Source organism: Colossoma macropomum, unplaced genomic scaffold (genome assembly GCF_904425465.1).
Source record: "Colossoma macropomum unplaced genomic scaffold, Colossoma_macropomum, whole genome shotgun sequence".
Taxonomy (NCBI): Eukaryota; Metazoa; Chordata; class Actinopteri; order Characiformes; family Serrasalmidae; genus Colossoma; species Colossoma macropomum.
In genome coordinates, this window is record NW_023494805.1 from 39,000,961 (window position 1) to 39,019,070 (window position 18,110).

The window sequence follows — 18,110 nt, forward strand, 5'->3', positions numbered from 1 at the left end:
TAAACAAAATCTCAAACTGTGATGGTGATGGATAAAACAATCACTCTTTAAACTGTTCGTTAAATTTGTCAAACCTTCAGCACCAACCTGAATCAGAACGCTGTATCTGAACTGCAGTAACAGGCACATTTAAAATGATGGGTAATTATAAAACCTAAACATTGTTGTTTTTAAGTAAGTAATCAAGTGCTCATTCAGAAACACCAATCAGTATTCAAAGCCTGTGAACTGCTGTTCAGGCAAGCCCTAGAAATAGCCACTGATGGACACTACGGATGGGCGATATGGTAGAAATGTTATATCATGATACCTCACGATATTTTCAATGTTATATATTGTAGTGCCATATTAGGGCTGGGCGATAAAACGATAACGATAATTATCGCGATATAACTTTTCCTCAATAGAGCGATACGACATGTTCGATAAATGTTCGATATAATACTCCATTCACACACTTCCATGTTCAGCGAAAGCCTTGGAGGCGTTTTCTACTGCAAGGAAAGCGACACTACTCTGTTGTCGCCAGGAGAGGGCGCACTTCCGAGTTTTTCCACATGATTAGAGAGGGAGGGGCCACGAGTAAGATGAGTCTTTAGCAACGGCTGAAACGCGGAGTTATACATTCCCTGTTTGAGTGGAACGACAGGCGATCTGTTCTCCTGTGACCGAGTCTGAGTGACGAGGTCAGTGGTGTAACTGTACTGACCTACAGTGAACTCACCTCTTTCTGTACATCCTAACCAGCTTTAGCAGCGTTAAATCACAATCCTCACAACTACAGCGCTGTTGCAGCGCTCGGACAGTCATATTTAAGTATGAGTGCATTCCCAAGCAACGAAAGTGAAAGAAAGAAGTGGGTTCATGTAAATTACAGCCCTGATTTAAACGACAGTAAACTGAGGAAGCTGTGAGGCATTGGAGAGCGGGAGAGCGCTAGCTTTCCAGGCTAGCTGTTTTTAGCAGCTGGCTAACTTAAAGCAGCGCTTCGTCATTCGCACAGCACGGCGAATTAATGATACTGTAGATCAAACACGACACAAAAGCACCGCTTTCAGTTTAAACGTACCTAAAAGTCGGACTCTGTTTGTCTGGTGTTGATATTTTGCGGTTCACCACTTAAACTACTACAATTGAATATCCAGTCGTCACTAGCTGCTGTCTGAATACTGTGATGTCGTTTGTAACGGGGTAGCCGAGCGCTCGGCACCAGCTAAAAATAATCTGTTTTCTTTCTTAAATTATGACTATTACAAAACAGCCGTGCTTTTCCAGCTGGTAAAAACAGCTCAGCAGACACTTTCTCCCACTCTCCCATGACAGATCTGAGAAATGTTCCACTGTTTGGTGAGTGTTTGTCGTGTTCAGACCATAAAGGATAGTTTAAAACAGCAGTTAACCCCCCAGGAGCAAAAATCAGCCTTCAAACTTGAAAGAAATAATGATTTGACATTTATTGCGGTATGTATCGATATCGAACGATATGAATTCTGTTTATCGTGATAACATTTTTAGCCATATCGCCCAGCTCTATGCCATATATAACAAACACTATAACAAAAATAATAAACATGAATACGAAAGCACAACAGAACTGTCCGTAGCCGTGGTCAGTGATAAACCAAGTTTATATCAAGTGAGTGAGTAAAATCTAACAATAAGTTAGCGAAGTCTAAAAAATGTTGAGTAAACACCACTTCAAATTTTAAAAGGAACCTAAATGTTTATGTGTTTACACTTCGCTAAATGTCCGGCTGTGGAGACAAACAAAACCAATAGAAATGACACTGATTTCTCCGGCTCATTTGTCAGCAGCTGACAGTCTATTTGCGCCGAGTATAAACAGTGTCCACTGTACGGCATCAATAACGTTAACTGTTGTTTGCATGTTCTCAGCAGACCTGAGACACATTTCCAGCTGCAGCAGCTGTTAATGTCCTCTAAGCTTTAACACTGCAGAAACGCACACTCTACTTTTCAGGCTTGAAATGCGTCCGTCTTGGTGTCATAGCCGCCAAATGTCCGGCAGGCAAAACAAAAAGCCCAATCAATCATGGAGCTGCTTTCCAGCCAGTCGTAAATTTCGTACCATTCTCCGCTAAAAGTCGCACATGCACTGGAAATGTAATTAATGGTTCATATTTCCCACTCGCAAAAAAGTTCACACCATTTTTTACTGCCAAGGACTGAATCTCACTGAGCTGACTGCTGTGGGCTGGGTTTTGAAGTATGGCTTAGATTTCTCTTAAAAAATCTTCACTGTTTTCTTATGTAGGCTATGTTGTATTTTACCCACGTACCATAAATGACGCGAGATACAGTCTGAATTCGTATTAACTGTTATTTCCATTATTAGTTTAGTCCGCTCAGAATGAGGAAAAATATCAAACCAAGCGTTTTAAAAAATTAACAAACAAGAACTAGAGGTGATGGTGGAAGAAACAGTCAACAGAAACAAAATCCTCACTGGGAAATATGATAATTGTGGGATGACGGATGAGGACGGGCAGGAGTAGCAAAGACAGCGTCCGTGAGAAATTTAGAGGCTATTGTAAGGTTAAGAAACCATTTAAGAACACAACATTTTCAAGAATAACACTTGTTCCTAAAATTATTCTTAAGGATAGAGTTAACAAAAAAATAAGAGAATTCTCAGGAAGTTCTTCGGAGAATAACAATTTCTCCTAACTTTTTTCTTAAGAATGTTCGATCCCTGGTGATGCTACAGCCGTCTGTGGCCGGGAGTCCAAGACAGCACAATTGGCCTCGCTCTCTCTGGGTGGGTAGGATGCCCCCCTTCTCCCCCCATCACTCACTCAGCGCGATGCTAGTCAGCGCAGGCGTCTGTTAGCTGACGTAACAGATCTGGCGGTTGGCCGTTTCCTCCGAGCGCGTTCGGCTGTCCAATGACGTTGCGTGAGCAGCAGTTCGAAAAGAAGCGGTGGCGCTTCACAGGTCTCGGAGGAAGCCTGTGTTAGCCTTCACCCTCCTAGCGCTGGTGGCATCGTGTGACTGGGGGAGTCCTAACTAATGGGTGGAATTGGAGACGACTAAATTGGGGAGAAAATTGGGTAAAAATAAAAAAATAAAAGATTTTTTTTCCTAAGACACTTTCGTGAATCCGGCCCCAGATTTTGACCTTATTAAGAAGTAACCGTCCAGCATATTGGTTGTTTTTCCATTTCCGCCACTGACACACATTTACTTTTCATACCTTTGACAGTGGCAGACAGCTACAGTGCCCGCAGAGTGTATGGTTGTATGCAAAAGTGAACACCCCTGATCAAACGATGCTTTGTTTATTTTCAGATAGTAAGTGAGGTAGTAAGATACAGTAAGTGGAGCTGATAAAATGGACCGTGAGTGTAGACACTAGTGTTGCACCCCTAGCGATACTGCTTCAGTACAGATGCTGATACTGGCACTTAAACACAGGATCGGTGATGGTGATGGGGATACAAATACATACATAAAAAAGATATTTTTTATTTACTTAAGTTGTTAAACATGATTCTTATTACTAATTATATAACAGTAAATACTTATTTCATACTGTAAATAAACAAAAATGAGTTTTCTTAAGCATCTAATAAATATCATCCAACAAAAATGCCATGTAGCCAAGCTAAGTGTGATTTTACCAAAACAAAATATTGTAAAAATGTAATTGTATAAATATCAGGAGTCATTGGTGAGTTAGGTTAGATAGAGTTAGTATTGGTATCGGTACTCAGCATCGGCCAATACTAAAGGATCAGGTATCGGTATCGGAATCAGAAGGGATAAAGTGGTATCGGTGCAGCTCTAGATATGAGGAGGTGTAATGTCGTAACAGGTGTAACTCTGGTATGTGTCTCACTCACCTGTCTTTTCCCGTCTCCCTCTTGAAGACGGTGTCGCAGTAGTTCATGCGCTCCTCCGTGGTGACGTAGATGCGGGCGTGGGGGTAGTTTTCGGCGGCCTGCCGCAGCATGTTGTAGACGATGCCCTTGCCGTCCTCCCTCATGTTGCGCAGTGGACCCCACACCACGTACACCGTCTCGTTGCCCTGGCCGAAGAAGTGCTGGGGCTTCTGCAGCAGCAGCGGCACGCTCGTGTGCGAGACCACCCGCAGGTCGGTGCGGCGCCCCACGTCCAGCTCGAAGCCGCGGGTTGGCGCGTTGTTCATCCGCCACACGCAGGATGCACGCTCAATCTCATGTCCCGCCTGCCGACCGAGCATCTGACCCGAACTGGACACCACGCTGCAGACATCACAGTGCAGCTTCAGAGGCTACAGGAGTGGAGAGAGAGAGAGACACGTCAACTAATGACATCATTCACACACGATGTGACATCATCACCATTTAAACGTTATGTTTTCAATGACATAAAGAAGAAGATGCGGCAGATGTGTAGAAAGGTGTAGAACATGAATGTTCTAATAGAATTAAACATTCATTAATACAGTTCTAATAAAATTCATATACAGAATGAAACTCTAATAACATTAATATTGAGAATTAAGCTCTAATAAAAGTATCTAGTATGAAATAAATAAAATTATTATCCAGAAAGAAGCTCTAATGAAATTATTTTCTCGAATGAAGTTCAAATAAAATTATTATCTAGAATGAAGTTCTAATGACACTATCCAGGCTTGTTGTTCTAATGAAACTGACATCCAGAATTAAGCTCTAATAAAATTACTATCCAGAATTAAGCTCTAATAAAAATTACTATCTAGAATTAAACTCTAATAAAATTATAATCTAGAATGAAACTCTGACAAAATTATTATCTAGAATGGAGCTCTAATAAAATTAATATCTAGAATTAAGCTCTAATGAAAGTATCTAGTACGAAGTTCTAATAAAATTATTATCTAGAACAAAGCTCTAATAAAATTAATATCTAGAATTAAACTCTAATAAAAAATATAATCTAGAATGAAACTCTGACAAAATTATTATCTAGAATGGAGCTCTAATAAAATTAATATCTAGAATTAAGCTCTAATGAAAGTATCTAGTACGAAGTTCTAATAAAATTATTATCTAGAACAAAGCTCTAATAAAATTAATATCTAGAATTAAACTCTAATAAAAAATATAATCTAGAATGAAACTCTGATAAAATTATTATCCAGAATGGGGCTCTAATAAAATTAATATCTAGAATAAAATTCTAATAAAATTATTATCCAGAAAGTTGTTCTAATGAAACTGGCATCCAGAATGAAGCTCTAACAAAATTACTATCCAGAATTAAGCTCTAATAAAAATTACTATCCAGAATTAAGCTCTAATAAAAATTACTATCTAGAATTAAACTCTAATAAAATGTTTATCTAGAATGAAACTCTGACAAAATTATTATCTAGAATGGAGCTCTAATAAAATGATCATCTAGAATGAAGTTATTATAAAATAATCTAGAATAAAGTTAAAATAAAAGTACTATCCAGCATGAAGTTGTAAAAAAGTAAACAATTGTCTAGAATGAAGTTCTAAAGAAAGGTTTATATGGAATAAAGTTCTAATAAAATAAATATCCTGAATTCTTTGGTAATCAAATCTCAAGACAAGACAAATCTGACAGGAAATTACTATAAACAGATATTTAAAATGTATTGTTTTTCTCTTAAAACACTTGAAAAACCGAATAAAGCATCTAAATAAGGTGTCGAGTTTCTAATATTTAAATGCTATTACTGAATAATACAGCATTTATAAATATGAGAGGTGACACTTTTGAAGAACAGGGTATCAGTGAGAGCTGAATGACAGCACACTGCACACACCAGCACAGCTACGGCGACTGCAGGGCACGGAGACACAGCGACACACAATGGATAATAAGATTATTTACATAATTACACTGAAAATACTCTGAATCACAAATATATATAAATAATTGATGAATCAACTGTGCATAATGCATAAGGACCAGTTAACCATCACTGAAGCAGAACTGGGCGCTCGTTTAGGTCTGCTGAATATTCCAGCATCTGAGTAATACAGACAGGTCATTTCATTTCTGTTATTTTATATACATTAATAACATACAGTGTAGGTTTAAACAAACTACATCTTTCTACATCAATATGAACATATTAAATAATAAATAATATCTTATAATGATCTATTTAAGGCAACAGCTATTATGCTATCTTTCACATGATACAACCACCACTTTTAAAAATACAAGACATACTGAATATTAATTTTAATTAGAACTTCACGTTAGATATTCAGTTTATTGGAACTTTATTCTGGATATTAATTTAATTATTGCTTCTTTCTAAATATTTATCATGTTAGAATTTCATAGCAATCTTCCTCAATTTATTAATCTATGCTTTCTTGGTACTGGCTTTACGGGTCACAGTTTTTAAACTAGAACCACAAACCTTTGGAGGATCCTAGAGCCCATATGACAACCACCTGGGATACCACAGCAATGGCCTAGCAAATCCTTAGCAACCACCTGGAATGCTACAGCACAGGCCTATCAACACATTAGCAACGGCCTGAGATAACACTGCAACAGTCTAGCAACATTTTAACAACCACCTGGGATACCCTAGCAATGCCCTAGCAACACCTTAGCAACCACTTGGGATAACATAACACCAGACTGGCAACACATTAACAACCACCTGGGATAATATAGCAACATCTTAGCAATCACCTATGTTCACTCACAAACGTTTAGCATCTCCTGCTTCTCACGATCCCAAAGTAATCCCCAACACATTCAGTGATGTTGAGGTCTGGACTCTGGGGTGGTCAGTCCATTGTTCAGCTTCTTTGTTTGATGTGTTCGTCTCCTTTTCTCAGTGAGGTTCTTCTTGATCAGCTACACATCCTTTCAGACCCACAGCGCTGAGTCGTCTTCTCACAGTGGAAGGATGGACAGAAACACCTGTGGACGTTTTCAGATCTGAAGCAGCTTGATTTTCTCCTCTCTCTCAGAGATGAAAGCTTTAAGTGCTGTTTATCTGATGGGGACAGTTTTGGTGTCTACCAGGTCTTCCAGGTGGTTGTTAGGAGGCACATTTTCTTTGTAACTCATTTTTTGAACTCCAACTTTTGCTCTTTTCACTCATTTTCTTATATCTAATGTCATAATATCTAAAAATAAATATTGGAAATACTTTTGGAATAACCTTTGCACAGTACTGTACACAGTGTATATAAAATATATAATGTCCACTATAGGTGTACAGGAAGGCTAACCAACAGATGCACCAACATATGAGCTACAGTCTCTAACTGTACTCTGGTAAGGTGGAGCTACAAAAGAGGGGTTTCCAATAAAGTGTCCGGCGCATGCATTTCGCAGTAATACATTCTAAAGCCAAAGTAGAACTGCAATGATGACAAAGCCTTATTTGAAACACAAGCTAGAACACATTCTCTCTCTTAATCATGACTTTCCAATCTTTCTGAATGACGCCAAACATCAGCAGCGACTCTTCTGCACGTATTATGTGAAGCATTGTTGAGCGATTTCTTTACTGCAGTTTGTAGGCGCCAAAGACAGCTGTCCCATCAGCTTGGGAGTGGATTTTGTGCAAACCTTGAATAATTAGCCTGCTAAGCTCCAATAAAGAGAAGAAAATCCTCCCCCTGAAAGTCCACCAGCCATCTCGTCCAAACAGGCAGTGAAGCTAATTGGAGGCAGCGAGAGGACAGACCGCTGTCATTCCGCGCCAACAAAGCGCTCCGCTATGCTAACCGAGGCGACATCAGCCGTCGTCCGAGCGGCAGTATCATTTCCATCACCGCGCTCTCTCGATTTAGGTGGCTAATGTAGCAGACGGGTGCGCAACGCTATCAGAACGCCCCTCCCTACAAATTACAGCTTGTTCGTCCTGCTTGGCTGGTCAGTGGAATTGGGAGACTAACTGCCACCACGCCAGGATAATAGAGGCAATCGATACCATATGACTGACCAGCAGCCTGAGAACGGATAGGAAGACATCTCCCTCACGCCTCTCTGTGTGTTGTTACTGATGTTTATCTGCTCCAGTGATGAGACCTGATAACATCACGTCCATTTATCGACCACAAGTGCGAAAACAGCATTTCAATGTGGGTCTTGTGGTATCAAAAAAGTTGTTGTATAATAAATGCATTCACCTCTTTTCATAGTCGCCATCTGTCCTCATCTATGCTTTTTTGTCTTCAATAATACTGATGTGGTACACTATATGGTCAAAAGTATGTGGACACCTGACTATCACACCTACAGGAGCTTGTCGGACATCCGATTCCAAAACCATGGGCATGGATATGGAGTTTGCCCGCATTTGTGGCAGCCTAACACTCTTCTGGGAAGCTTTCCACAAGATTGTGGAGAATGTCTGTGGGAATTTGTGGCCAGTCAGTCAAAAGGCATTTGTGAGATCAGGCACTGATGTTGGACGAGAAGGCCTGGCTCACAGTCGATGCTCCAGCTCATCCCCAAGGTGTTCAGTGGTGTTGAGGTCAGGGCTCGGTGTGGGCCACTGTAACATCCCCATATCAAACTCAGGCCTTCACCAAACTGACACCAAGTTGGAAGCATGTAATTGCCTAAAATGTATTTACATGCTGTGGCATTAACATCACCCTGCACTGGAATTAAGAGGCCTGAAGAACAACCCCAGCCCATTATCCCTCCTCCACCAAACTTGACTGTTGGCACTATGCAGTCTGGTCAGTAGTGTTCTCCTGGCATCCACCAAACTCTAATTCGTCCATCAAACTGCCAGATAGTGAAGCATGATTCATCGCTCCAGGGCGTGTTTCCATTGCTATAAAGTCCAGTGGTGGTGTGCTTTACACCTCTCCAGCTGACACTTGGCATTGCGCATAGTGATCTTAGGCTTGTTTGCAGCTGCTCAGAAATGGAAACCCAATTCATGAAGCTCCTGATGCACAGTTCTTGCGCTGATGTTGCTTCCTTAGGCAGTTTGGAACTCTGTAGTGAGCGATGCAACAGGAAATAGGTGATTTTAACGTGCTATGCGCTTCAGCACTCGGTGGCCCGGCTCTGTGAGTATGTGTGGTCTAATGTTTTCGACTGAGCTGTTGTTGCTTCTAGACGCTTCCATTTAACAATAATAGCACTTACAGTTGACTGGGGCAGATCTAGCAGGGCAGCAATTTCACAAACTGTCTTGTAGCAAAGGTGGTTTCCTATGACAGTGCCATGTTTAAAGTCACTGAGCCCTTCAGTACGATCTATTCTACTGCTAATGTTTGTCTATGGAGGTTGCATGGCTATGTGCTTGATTTCATACACCTATTAGCAATGGGTGTGGCTGAAACACTCTAACTGTTTCTGTATCAACAGGTTTGCGTCTGTACCCTGAATTCTTGCATTTCATGATAAAAACAGTGCTCATATAAATCAAAACATAATAAAATGTCTCCTCTTCTACTTACAAACACAAATGTGGTATAGATTGAAAGTTAACCTGCTTGTTTCAATGAACTACAGGTGTGGAATAATCAATAATACAGCATGCTTTTGTTATCGGCAGCAATAATTGCAATTTCTAAGGATTAACTGTGTCCTCTCGCGTTTGTCCAGTTGTTTTGGCCAGTATTAAGTCAAGCTCCGTGTTCTTAGATAGAGGTTTTGTAGACTCTGGCATGAGTCCCTGAGGAAAAGGCTGAACATGAACTTCAGCTGAAGAGCAAACGCTTGACCTGAGACTTGAAGATTGCTTTTCGCAGAAAGCTGTTGTAGCCTCTAGCCTCTCGGCGGAGAGAGCGAAGGACAAACGAATAGACAGACCTGCCTCTGTAGCCTTGGACTGTCGCTGGTCCCCCTGCATTAACAGGCGGTGTGTCCTAGCCCGCCACGCTCCACCAATCTTCACAGCTCTCTGCACATATCGATCGGCCGGGGCCCAGCTGAGGACTCGCTCTCGATCTGTATCATCTCAGAGACTCTATACGTCTACACGCAACCGGAGACTAAGAACATCCCCCTATAGCGCTGTAAACCTCTGACATAGTACAAGATTAAAGTGGAAATCCACAGATTTGTCAACATTTCTGCATAATTCAAATGCTGAGATGTAAACAGAGTGTATTTATGTTCATTTAATGTCGATAATGGTCAAACAGTGTTAAATTAGAACAAAATAACCTTTCTACAGGGGCTATTTTGCCTTATAATGCCCTCCACGTATTCTTCCACCCTGCATGGATTTAAAAAATAGATTTTAGGCCACAATCTTCTCTCAAAACTACTGTAAAACAATGTTTCAGACATCAGATGCTGTATTGACGACCATTTCATGCCAGAACTTTCTGTGAGGAAGCTTTTAGAGTACCAAAATTAATTGTCTTGCTTACTAAGGCCCGGATAAACAAACATAAGCGAATAGTGAAAACAGTTACCTTTAAATGTTCAACCATTAATGATTAGTCCAGGGTCGGCAACGTGTGGCTTTGGAGCCGCATGCGGCTCTTTTGCTGCCCTGTTGTGGCTCCACAGCAGAATCAGATTTGTAAGTAAAAATAAAATAATCCTCCTTTACAGCAAAATAAAGCTCTGCTGATCGTTCAACACCGTTTAACAATAAATGGTCTTAAACTCTGGAGTTAATGTAGCCTATACCTTTTAATTCACCAACGTTTAACCCTTAAAACTGGCGCGCAGACTGCTGGTCACATAGCAATGAATGCAGACAACAGTCTGGCATAGCTAGTAGCTAATGAAAAGGCAAAGAAAAAGATTTAAGATGAACGTAGATAATTTGGAGACAAACAGACTTATTTACGTTTATAATCACTCCAGCTGGTTTCCTGATACGTTTAATCTGCAACGGGAAACCGACAAACACTAAAAAGTTGTGAGGCTGAAGCTTCTCAGTCACTAGCTCGAATTTTCTGTTCCAGCTTAAATGGTGCAGCAGTTACATCCTGGCGCCTCAGGCACCATTTAAGGGAAAATTTGAAGCTGGTGAATGAGAAGAGACTTCAGCTTCATAAAAAGTCAAATGTTGAGAGACATTTTACAAGAAACTATTACACTTTTGAGGAAAAGTTTCCTGCCGGAGATGCGAGAAAAGCGTAAAGTATTAAAGTAGAGTAAACTAAGTCTGCGTTTTCATTTATATTATATATCTTAGTCTATACTGGTACATCAGCACACAGTGAGACACATTTATAGCCAAGATCGTAAAATGGACATAAAATGTTGTGGCTTCCAAGGTGGTTTGATTTTGTTGAAAGGACAAAATGGCTCCTCTTAACGTATGGGTTGCCGACACCTGGATTAGTCCAATCTTCTATATCTAATGCACTTATATATCTAATAAGCATGTTCTTTGTATGGCCATGGGCTATTGTTTGTTAAAAAACCAAAACAAACAAAAAAAACAACACAAAAAAAAAAACACAAAAACTTTTTTAAAGAAGAAAAAGTCGTTTAAATATCTGTAAAATATTTCTCCACAGAAAAAAATTCCTGCCCTTTCAAAAGGAAAATGAATTACATAAATGAAAACTTAATTCAATTCAAATAAAACAAAATAAAATCTATTCTTAATATTTTACACTTTAGTAATTAGACAAATGAGCTTCAGGTCTTGGGATAAACAGTCATGTCTCAGCTCTCACAATCAAGGCTAAACTACAGAGGCAACGGCATTGGACAGTAAAGTTTGTGTGACATTCACAATTCTGTTCTTTATTACTAGATTAAGTACAGTTTTGTGGCAAAATTAAAGATGATAATAAACTACAACCACAACTTTTACTGAACTGTGCTATTATTATGTTCTTTTATTAGACAGACACAGCGCGACAAACCAATGGCTAAAACAATACAGAGTGAAATACAAAAGAAAATATCACATGTTCATGAAAGTTAATCTAAAAAATGAGCTTTTAGTAACATTTTAAAGCAGACCAAGGTAGACACATTCTTAACAGTGTCAGGAAGGGCATTCCACACTTCCATACTTAATGATAATAGTAATAATAGTAATAAGAGTAATAATAATAATAATAATAATAATAATAGTTGCACTTTTTCTTCTGGTAATTTTGAGATGGTTCCTAATTCTGAGCATTAACAGTGATACGTTAAAGAAAACAAAAAAGTGAATTAAAAAGTAAAGCAAAGGAATAAGACACTCCTCAAACTACTATAATCAAAACAACTGCTTTTGTTACACCTTTAATACTGATATATTTAAATGAGCTCCTTTCTGATTGGGTGCCTTTTGTTGTAACTTATTTAAAAAAACTACGTTAATGTATGTATAACAACTTATAATAATGTGAATGGGCTGGGCCTAAACTGTTGTAGGCTTAACAGGAAGATGCGTGTAAATGTGTTGTTTTTGTGACATTATAAAACAAAACAAACATAAACACATAAAAACTTTATACAAGACAAAAAACTGAGCCCTTTAACAGTGTTTACATAGTATATCACACATTTTTCATTTAAAAAAAATCAACTAAAATGAGTTTTTCTATGATATGGGCCCTGATGGGTGCTGATGATAATGAGCTGCTGGCACCATCCTGTGGTAAGACACGACACAGTGGTAAGAATGGAAAGTGGAAAAAGGAAAATACCCCAAAAGCCCTGCTTAGAGACTGATGAAAAGTGTCTGCTTTTTTTTTCCAAAACACTAATGGAAAAGCTGGAGGCATGTTCACCCCAGACATTTCAGAGCGTGAGCAGAGACTACACAAAGAGATAAACATTTTAAGGTTTTAAATGCTGTTATGCTTCTGAAACACTGTCTGCAGCCTTCCTGTTTAGGCTTATGGTGCTGTATGTGTGTAAGTGGGGCATGTGGGGCGATCCCAAAGCTGCTTTAAAGCTTTTTATTATTTGAGGCATATAAGGATTCTCTGCGATCTACTGAAGCACCCACAGGTCCTCTATTGTTCTGTCCTCAAACAGAGCGTGAATGGAGCTGGAGCCGAGAGAGAGTTACAGCAAAATGCTGCGACAGGACAGTTAATCTCTTATATAAGCCCAGCGGCCAGTGGCTCAGCTCAGCGCTCGCATTTTTACTGTCGTTTTGGGCTGAGGCTAGTAGAGGGCGGAATAGCCGAATAATTATATTGTGGTATAAATACAATGTCTGATGGTCACAGTATTTATATATTGTATATACAAATATAAGTATATATACTGATCAGGCATAACATTCTGACCACCTCCTAGTTTCTACGCTCATTGTAGATTTTATCAGCTCCACTTACTATATAGGTGCACTTTGTAGTTCTACAGTTACAGACTGTAGTCCATCTGTTTCTCTGATACTTTGTTAGCCCCCTTTTACCCTGTTCTTCAGTGGTCAGGACCCCCATGGACCCTCACAGAGCAGGTACTATTTGGGTGGTGGGTCATTCTCAGCACTGCAGTAACACTGACATGGTGGTGGTGTGTTAGTGTGTGTTGTGCTGGTCTGAGTGGATCAGACACAGCAGTGCTGCTGGAGATTTTAAACACCTCAGTGTCACTGCTGGACTGAGAATAGTCCACCAACCAAAAATATCCAGCCAACAGTGTCCTGTGGGCAGCGTCCTGTGACCACTGATGAAGGACTAGAGGATGACCAACACAAACTGTGCAGCAGCAGATGAGCTATCGTCTCTGACCTTACATCTACAAGGTGGACCAACAAGGTAATGTTATGGCCGTTTCTTTATGTATTTTGCTAGTTTTGGGGTGGTTATATATGTAGAGCAACAGTATGGCTTTATGAATTAGTTGGAAATGATGCTTCGTAACAGTGTTATAAATCACATCAAATTTCTGTCCTTTTAAGGGTCACTTTGTCTTTTACTTCAAAAAACATCTTAGGCTATCTTGCTATTACTGACATAAGCCGCTTATAAATACTGAAGTCCTACTTAATAAATGTTATTCAGTGCTTATGCATGCGTTGTGCTGTTTCTATGTAGGCAGCCTACGTAGGCATATCTTTAAGGATTTTGCTAGTTTAGGGGTGGTTTTGTACATATGGAAGGACTTTAGAAAAGACTTTGGAATGATGCTTCATAGCAGTGTTATAAACAAATGTCTGTCACTTTAATTCAATTTCCTTACGTCTATACAGTCATTTACTTCATAAAATATCTTAGTCCACCTTGAAATTACTGACATAAGCTGTTTATAGTTGAAGTACTGCTTTATAAATATGTTATTCAGTGCTTATGCATGCGTTGTTAAGTGGTTATGTATGTAGAAACATTGCAGGCATTTATTTATGATTGTATGTATGGAAAGACAGGCTGTCAGGGTGAGGTTCATGCATGCGCAGGTCTAAAATCTGTCAGGTGCCTTGGGTCCCTTATTTTTCTCTTCATTCATTTCTGTTCTGTACTTAACAAAGAGAAAGAGAGTGAGAGAGAAAGAACAAGAGAGAGAGAGAGAGAGAGACAGAGCGAGACAGAGAGAGAGAGAGAGAGAGTAAGTTCCCTCTCACATATAAAAGAGCACAGTACTCACTAAGTCACGCTAAATGCGGCGAACATGAGCATCATTAAATTATGCCCTCCAGGCCTGTGTTTAACCTTGAGATTCATTACGATGCTGAATAAACCATTATCCATTAACAAGGAGTAATTAGTACAATTGCGTCCAGTGTCGAATTAAGGCCCCTGCGTGGGGGGGTCCTGCTTGGAAGTGTTAGATGCGCTGGCACAACGCTGTACTGATCTTTACTGCGTCTATCAAGCTGTGATATACCATCGCGCTGATGACTCGTGGCTGTTTGAGCGCCAAATAAAGTGCGTCTTTAAGGTCAGATATAAAATAAGTCTCACTAAGCATAGACGAGTTTTACGGTTCAGTACCACGACCAGTACTGTGGATAATGTAGGCACAGCGTGAGAAGAGCGGAAACATCCAGTGCTGTTAAAGGCTCAGAAACACATTTCCGTCAAATGGCCCTGAAGACTACAGCACGTCATGTTGTGAGCTGATTGCTCGTTAGGGAATGCAGTTCTGTGCTGACAGCTTAAAGCAATGAGGTATAATATCAGTGTGCAGTACTGTCATCAAGACATTAAGACTTCTCAGATAGCAAAGCCAAAGACATAAAAGAGGCTATTCATCCGACAAATAGGGACGTTCCAGTCCAGTTTTCTTCCTTTCAATTCAATCCAAGCACTTCAATACTGAGTACCAGCCAATACCAATCGGATCCGATCTTCATGTTCTTTGACTGGATTCGTTTTTCAGGGGAAATCTGTAAGAACAAATGTCCACTTCTGCTCAGTGATGGAACTAATGGTCATGTGTCGAATGCAAGGCCCGTGAAATTAGTAAATATTAGTCTATTTCACAAGGTTCTGCACTACAATCCCCAACATGCATATGGCGCACGTTCCAACCCCCCTTCCCCAACAACAGTCTATGGGACAGTGGTTACACCACAATTCCAGTCATATCACCAAAACACCAGCAGCGTTTCAGCAACAGTCCAACCAAAATAAACAGCTAAAAAAAAAAACAGTAAGTGACCCTTATTAGTCCCACAACAGGGAAATTTCACTTCCGCATTTTAACCCATCCGTGCAGTGAGAACACCCACATACATTCTAATGAATGCACACACACTAGAGGGCAGTAAGCACACTTGCCCAGAGTGGTGGGCAGCCCTATCCACGGTGCCCGGGGAACAATTGGGGGTTAGGTGCCTTGCTCAAGAGCACTTCAGTCACATACCATCAGCTCAGGGGATTGAACCGGTGACTTTCTGGTCACAAGGCTGCTTCCCCAACCTCCAGCCCACAACTGCCCCATATATGCCCCAAATACCTAGTTCGCTAAAACTTAAAAGTGGACAGTGAACGCTGGGGATTTCAAAACAGCTGGGAGACCGAATACCCTTTTACATCCAGTAAGGATAAACCTGTCTTGTTTGTGGAGATGGTGTGGATGTAATGAACAAACAAACAAAGAGGAGCAAGTTCTGGGCTGGGAAAGGTTTTGGTAAGTTGTTGATATTGTGCATATAAAGAAATGCTTTGATGATACGATGCGATTATAAAGTGCTTCATCACTAATAGACTTTATTGTGTTTCTCCTCCTGCTGAAGCTCTCCTGGTGTGGAGAGGATGGAGATGAAGTTCTAATCTAAAGCCCAGATCAAGTCAGACTGGTAAGACTCCACCTTTTTGTGATTTTGAAAATGCTCGATATGGATATGCAGGGCACTAGGACACCAACATGGCCAAATCAGATAGAAATAGAGTCACCGAGAAGCCAGTAAAAGAGGAAATTACCCCAGGACCCCATGTACCCATCTGAATGTTCCACTGTTGATCATACTACAGTACAATCCCACTTTTTAGTATGTCTAAAATGTGACGTGTTTTGTTTTTGGCCTATATTTAATGACCATGTTAAGAAGTATAATAAAGACCACATTAAAGTGTGTTTCAGTTTGATTATACTTCATTTTTGATATGTGCACACAACACTCTTATCTGATATCTTTTCTTTCAACTACTTACATAAAATAACCTTTTGATAACAGTGCTTCCACTATATATATTTTGTAAATATTCAATATTCGGAAAAAGGTCGACCCAGCCTTCTCACGGTGTGCCAAGTTAGCCAGTTTAGTAACAACAGCTTGCTAAAACCATCGGTGCTTCAGCTTAACTCGACTGTTCGAGCAGTGTTCGTCCATTTCCTGTAACTGTTATTTCAAATTAAAAGCCCTCTGCAGAGTTTTGTAATTGCAACATTTCATGTCATAAAATTGTGATGGCAATAATTTTGCAGGAGTGGGCCACTGCTGCTGAACTCTGATGTAATGTAATTTAAATAGGGCCTTGTGAGTGGCTAAGAGGTTTGCACCTTCCAGAACCCAAGCTTGAATCCAGATGATGCTGCGGTTACTTGTGGCCAGAGGTCCAAGAAAGCACAACTGGCTGAATCCCCGTATGACCACAGTGCCTGATGACATCACCTTCTCCACTGCTGGCCCGCTTTCAGTCCTGCAAAGCTCCAACTTGCCGGTCTCAGTTTGGTTCTGTTTTTCTCTCCTCTGCAGGCATCTGATAACCTTGCTTTCTCATGTTTTCTGTTTTGACCTGCCTACTTTAATCCCAGGCGTTCCTCTGCAGAGGCCTCCGCACTCAATTTGGTCACAGCTTATCCAGAGCTGCCTCTCTTCTGTCCCCTCGCCTTCTCCGTCCTCTCCCAACACCTCCCTTTCATTACACTTCTTTAGTAAGAGGGTGCCTGGTTATGTTTGTCATTTATGTACTTGGTAGGGATGGAAATGATCAAGCGATTCAGTGTTAACCAACAAATACATCGCTGTTCAACCAATGCTATTAATAAAAAACGATAATTTTATTTCCATTAAACAACAGTTCCTCTTTAAATAGACAGGCGTGTCACTGAAGTTGAGGAACGTTCTTAAGTTGCATGTATGAGGATGCAATATACACATGCTGATGTCTGTCCACCCCTATCGGTGTTTTAGTCACTTTTTAATTTCTTAGTACATTAATACAGAACACAACTTTTATTTTTACCCGATTTTCTCCCCAATTTAGTCGTCTCCAATTCCACCCGCTAGTTAGGACTCCCCCAATCACACGATGCTATCAACGCTAGGAGGGTGAGGCTAACACAGGCTTCCTCCGAGACCTGTGAAGCCAACCACCACTTCTTTTCGAACTGCCGCTCACGCAACATCACTGGACACCCGAACGCGCTCGGAGGCCAACCGCTAGATCTGTTACGTCAGCTAACAGACGCCTGCGCTGACTAGCATCGCGCTGGGTGATGGGGGAGAGGGAGGGGCCATCCTACCCACCCAGAGAGAGCGAGGCCAATTGTGCTCTCTCAGACTCCCGGCTACGGATGGCTGTAGCATCACCAGGGATCGAACTCGTGATCTCCTGATGAGAGGGTCAATGCTTAGACGGTTAGACTCGGGAGCCCAATAGGTAGCGTTCTTGATTTCAGGCTTGCTGGGTAACAATTTATCACCGACTAATGACAAGCAGATATCAGCGAAAATAATTTTTTATAGCACATAGATGCTTATGTGTTTAACTTACATTCAACTTAATATCTGTTCAATTCTCCTCAACTTTCTCTGACCTTAACCCCAGTCCTTAAAAACT

General features: G+C 40.5%; 1 protein-coding gene across 1 annotated transcript in view; it reads right to left on the minus strand.

The window, feature by feature from the left end:
* The window catches only part of st6galnac3 (ST6 (alpha-N-acetyl-neuraminyl-2,3-beta-galactosyl-1,3)-N-acetylgalactosaminide alpha-2,6-sialyltransferase 3), a 117,250-nt gene that overhangs the window by 41,396 nt on the left and 57,744 nt on the right, over nt 1-18,110 (minus strand). Inside the window, exon 3 of the mRNA XM_036597481.1 lies at nt 3,864-4,273. Coding sequence (XP_036453374.1) covers nt 3,864-4,273 — 410 coding nt within the window. The remainder of the gene's footprint in view (nt 1-3,863; nt 4,274-18,110) is intronic.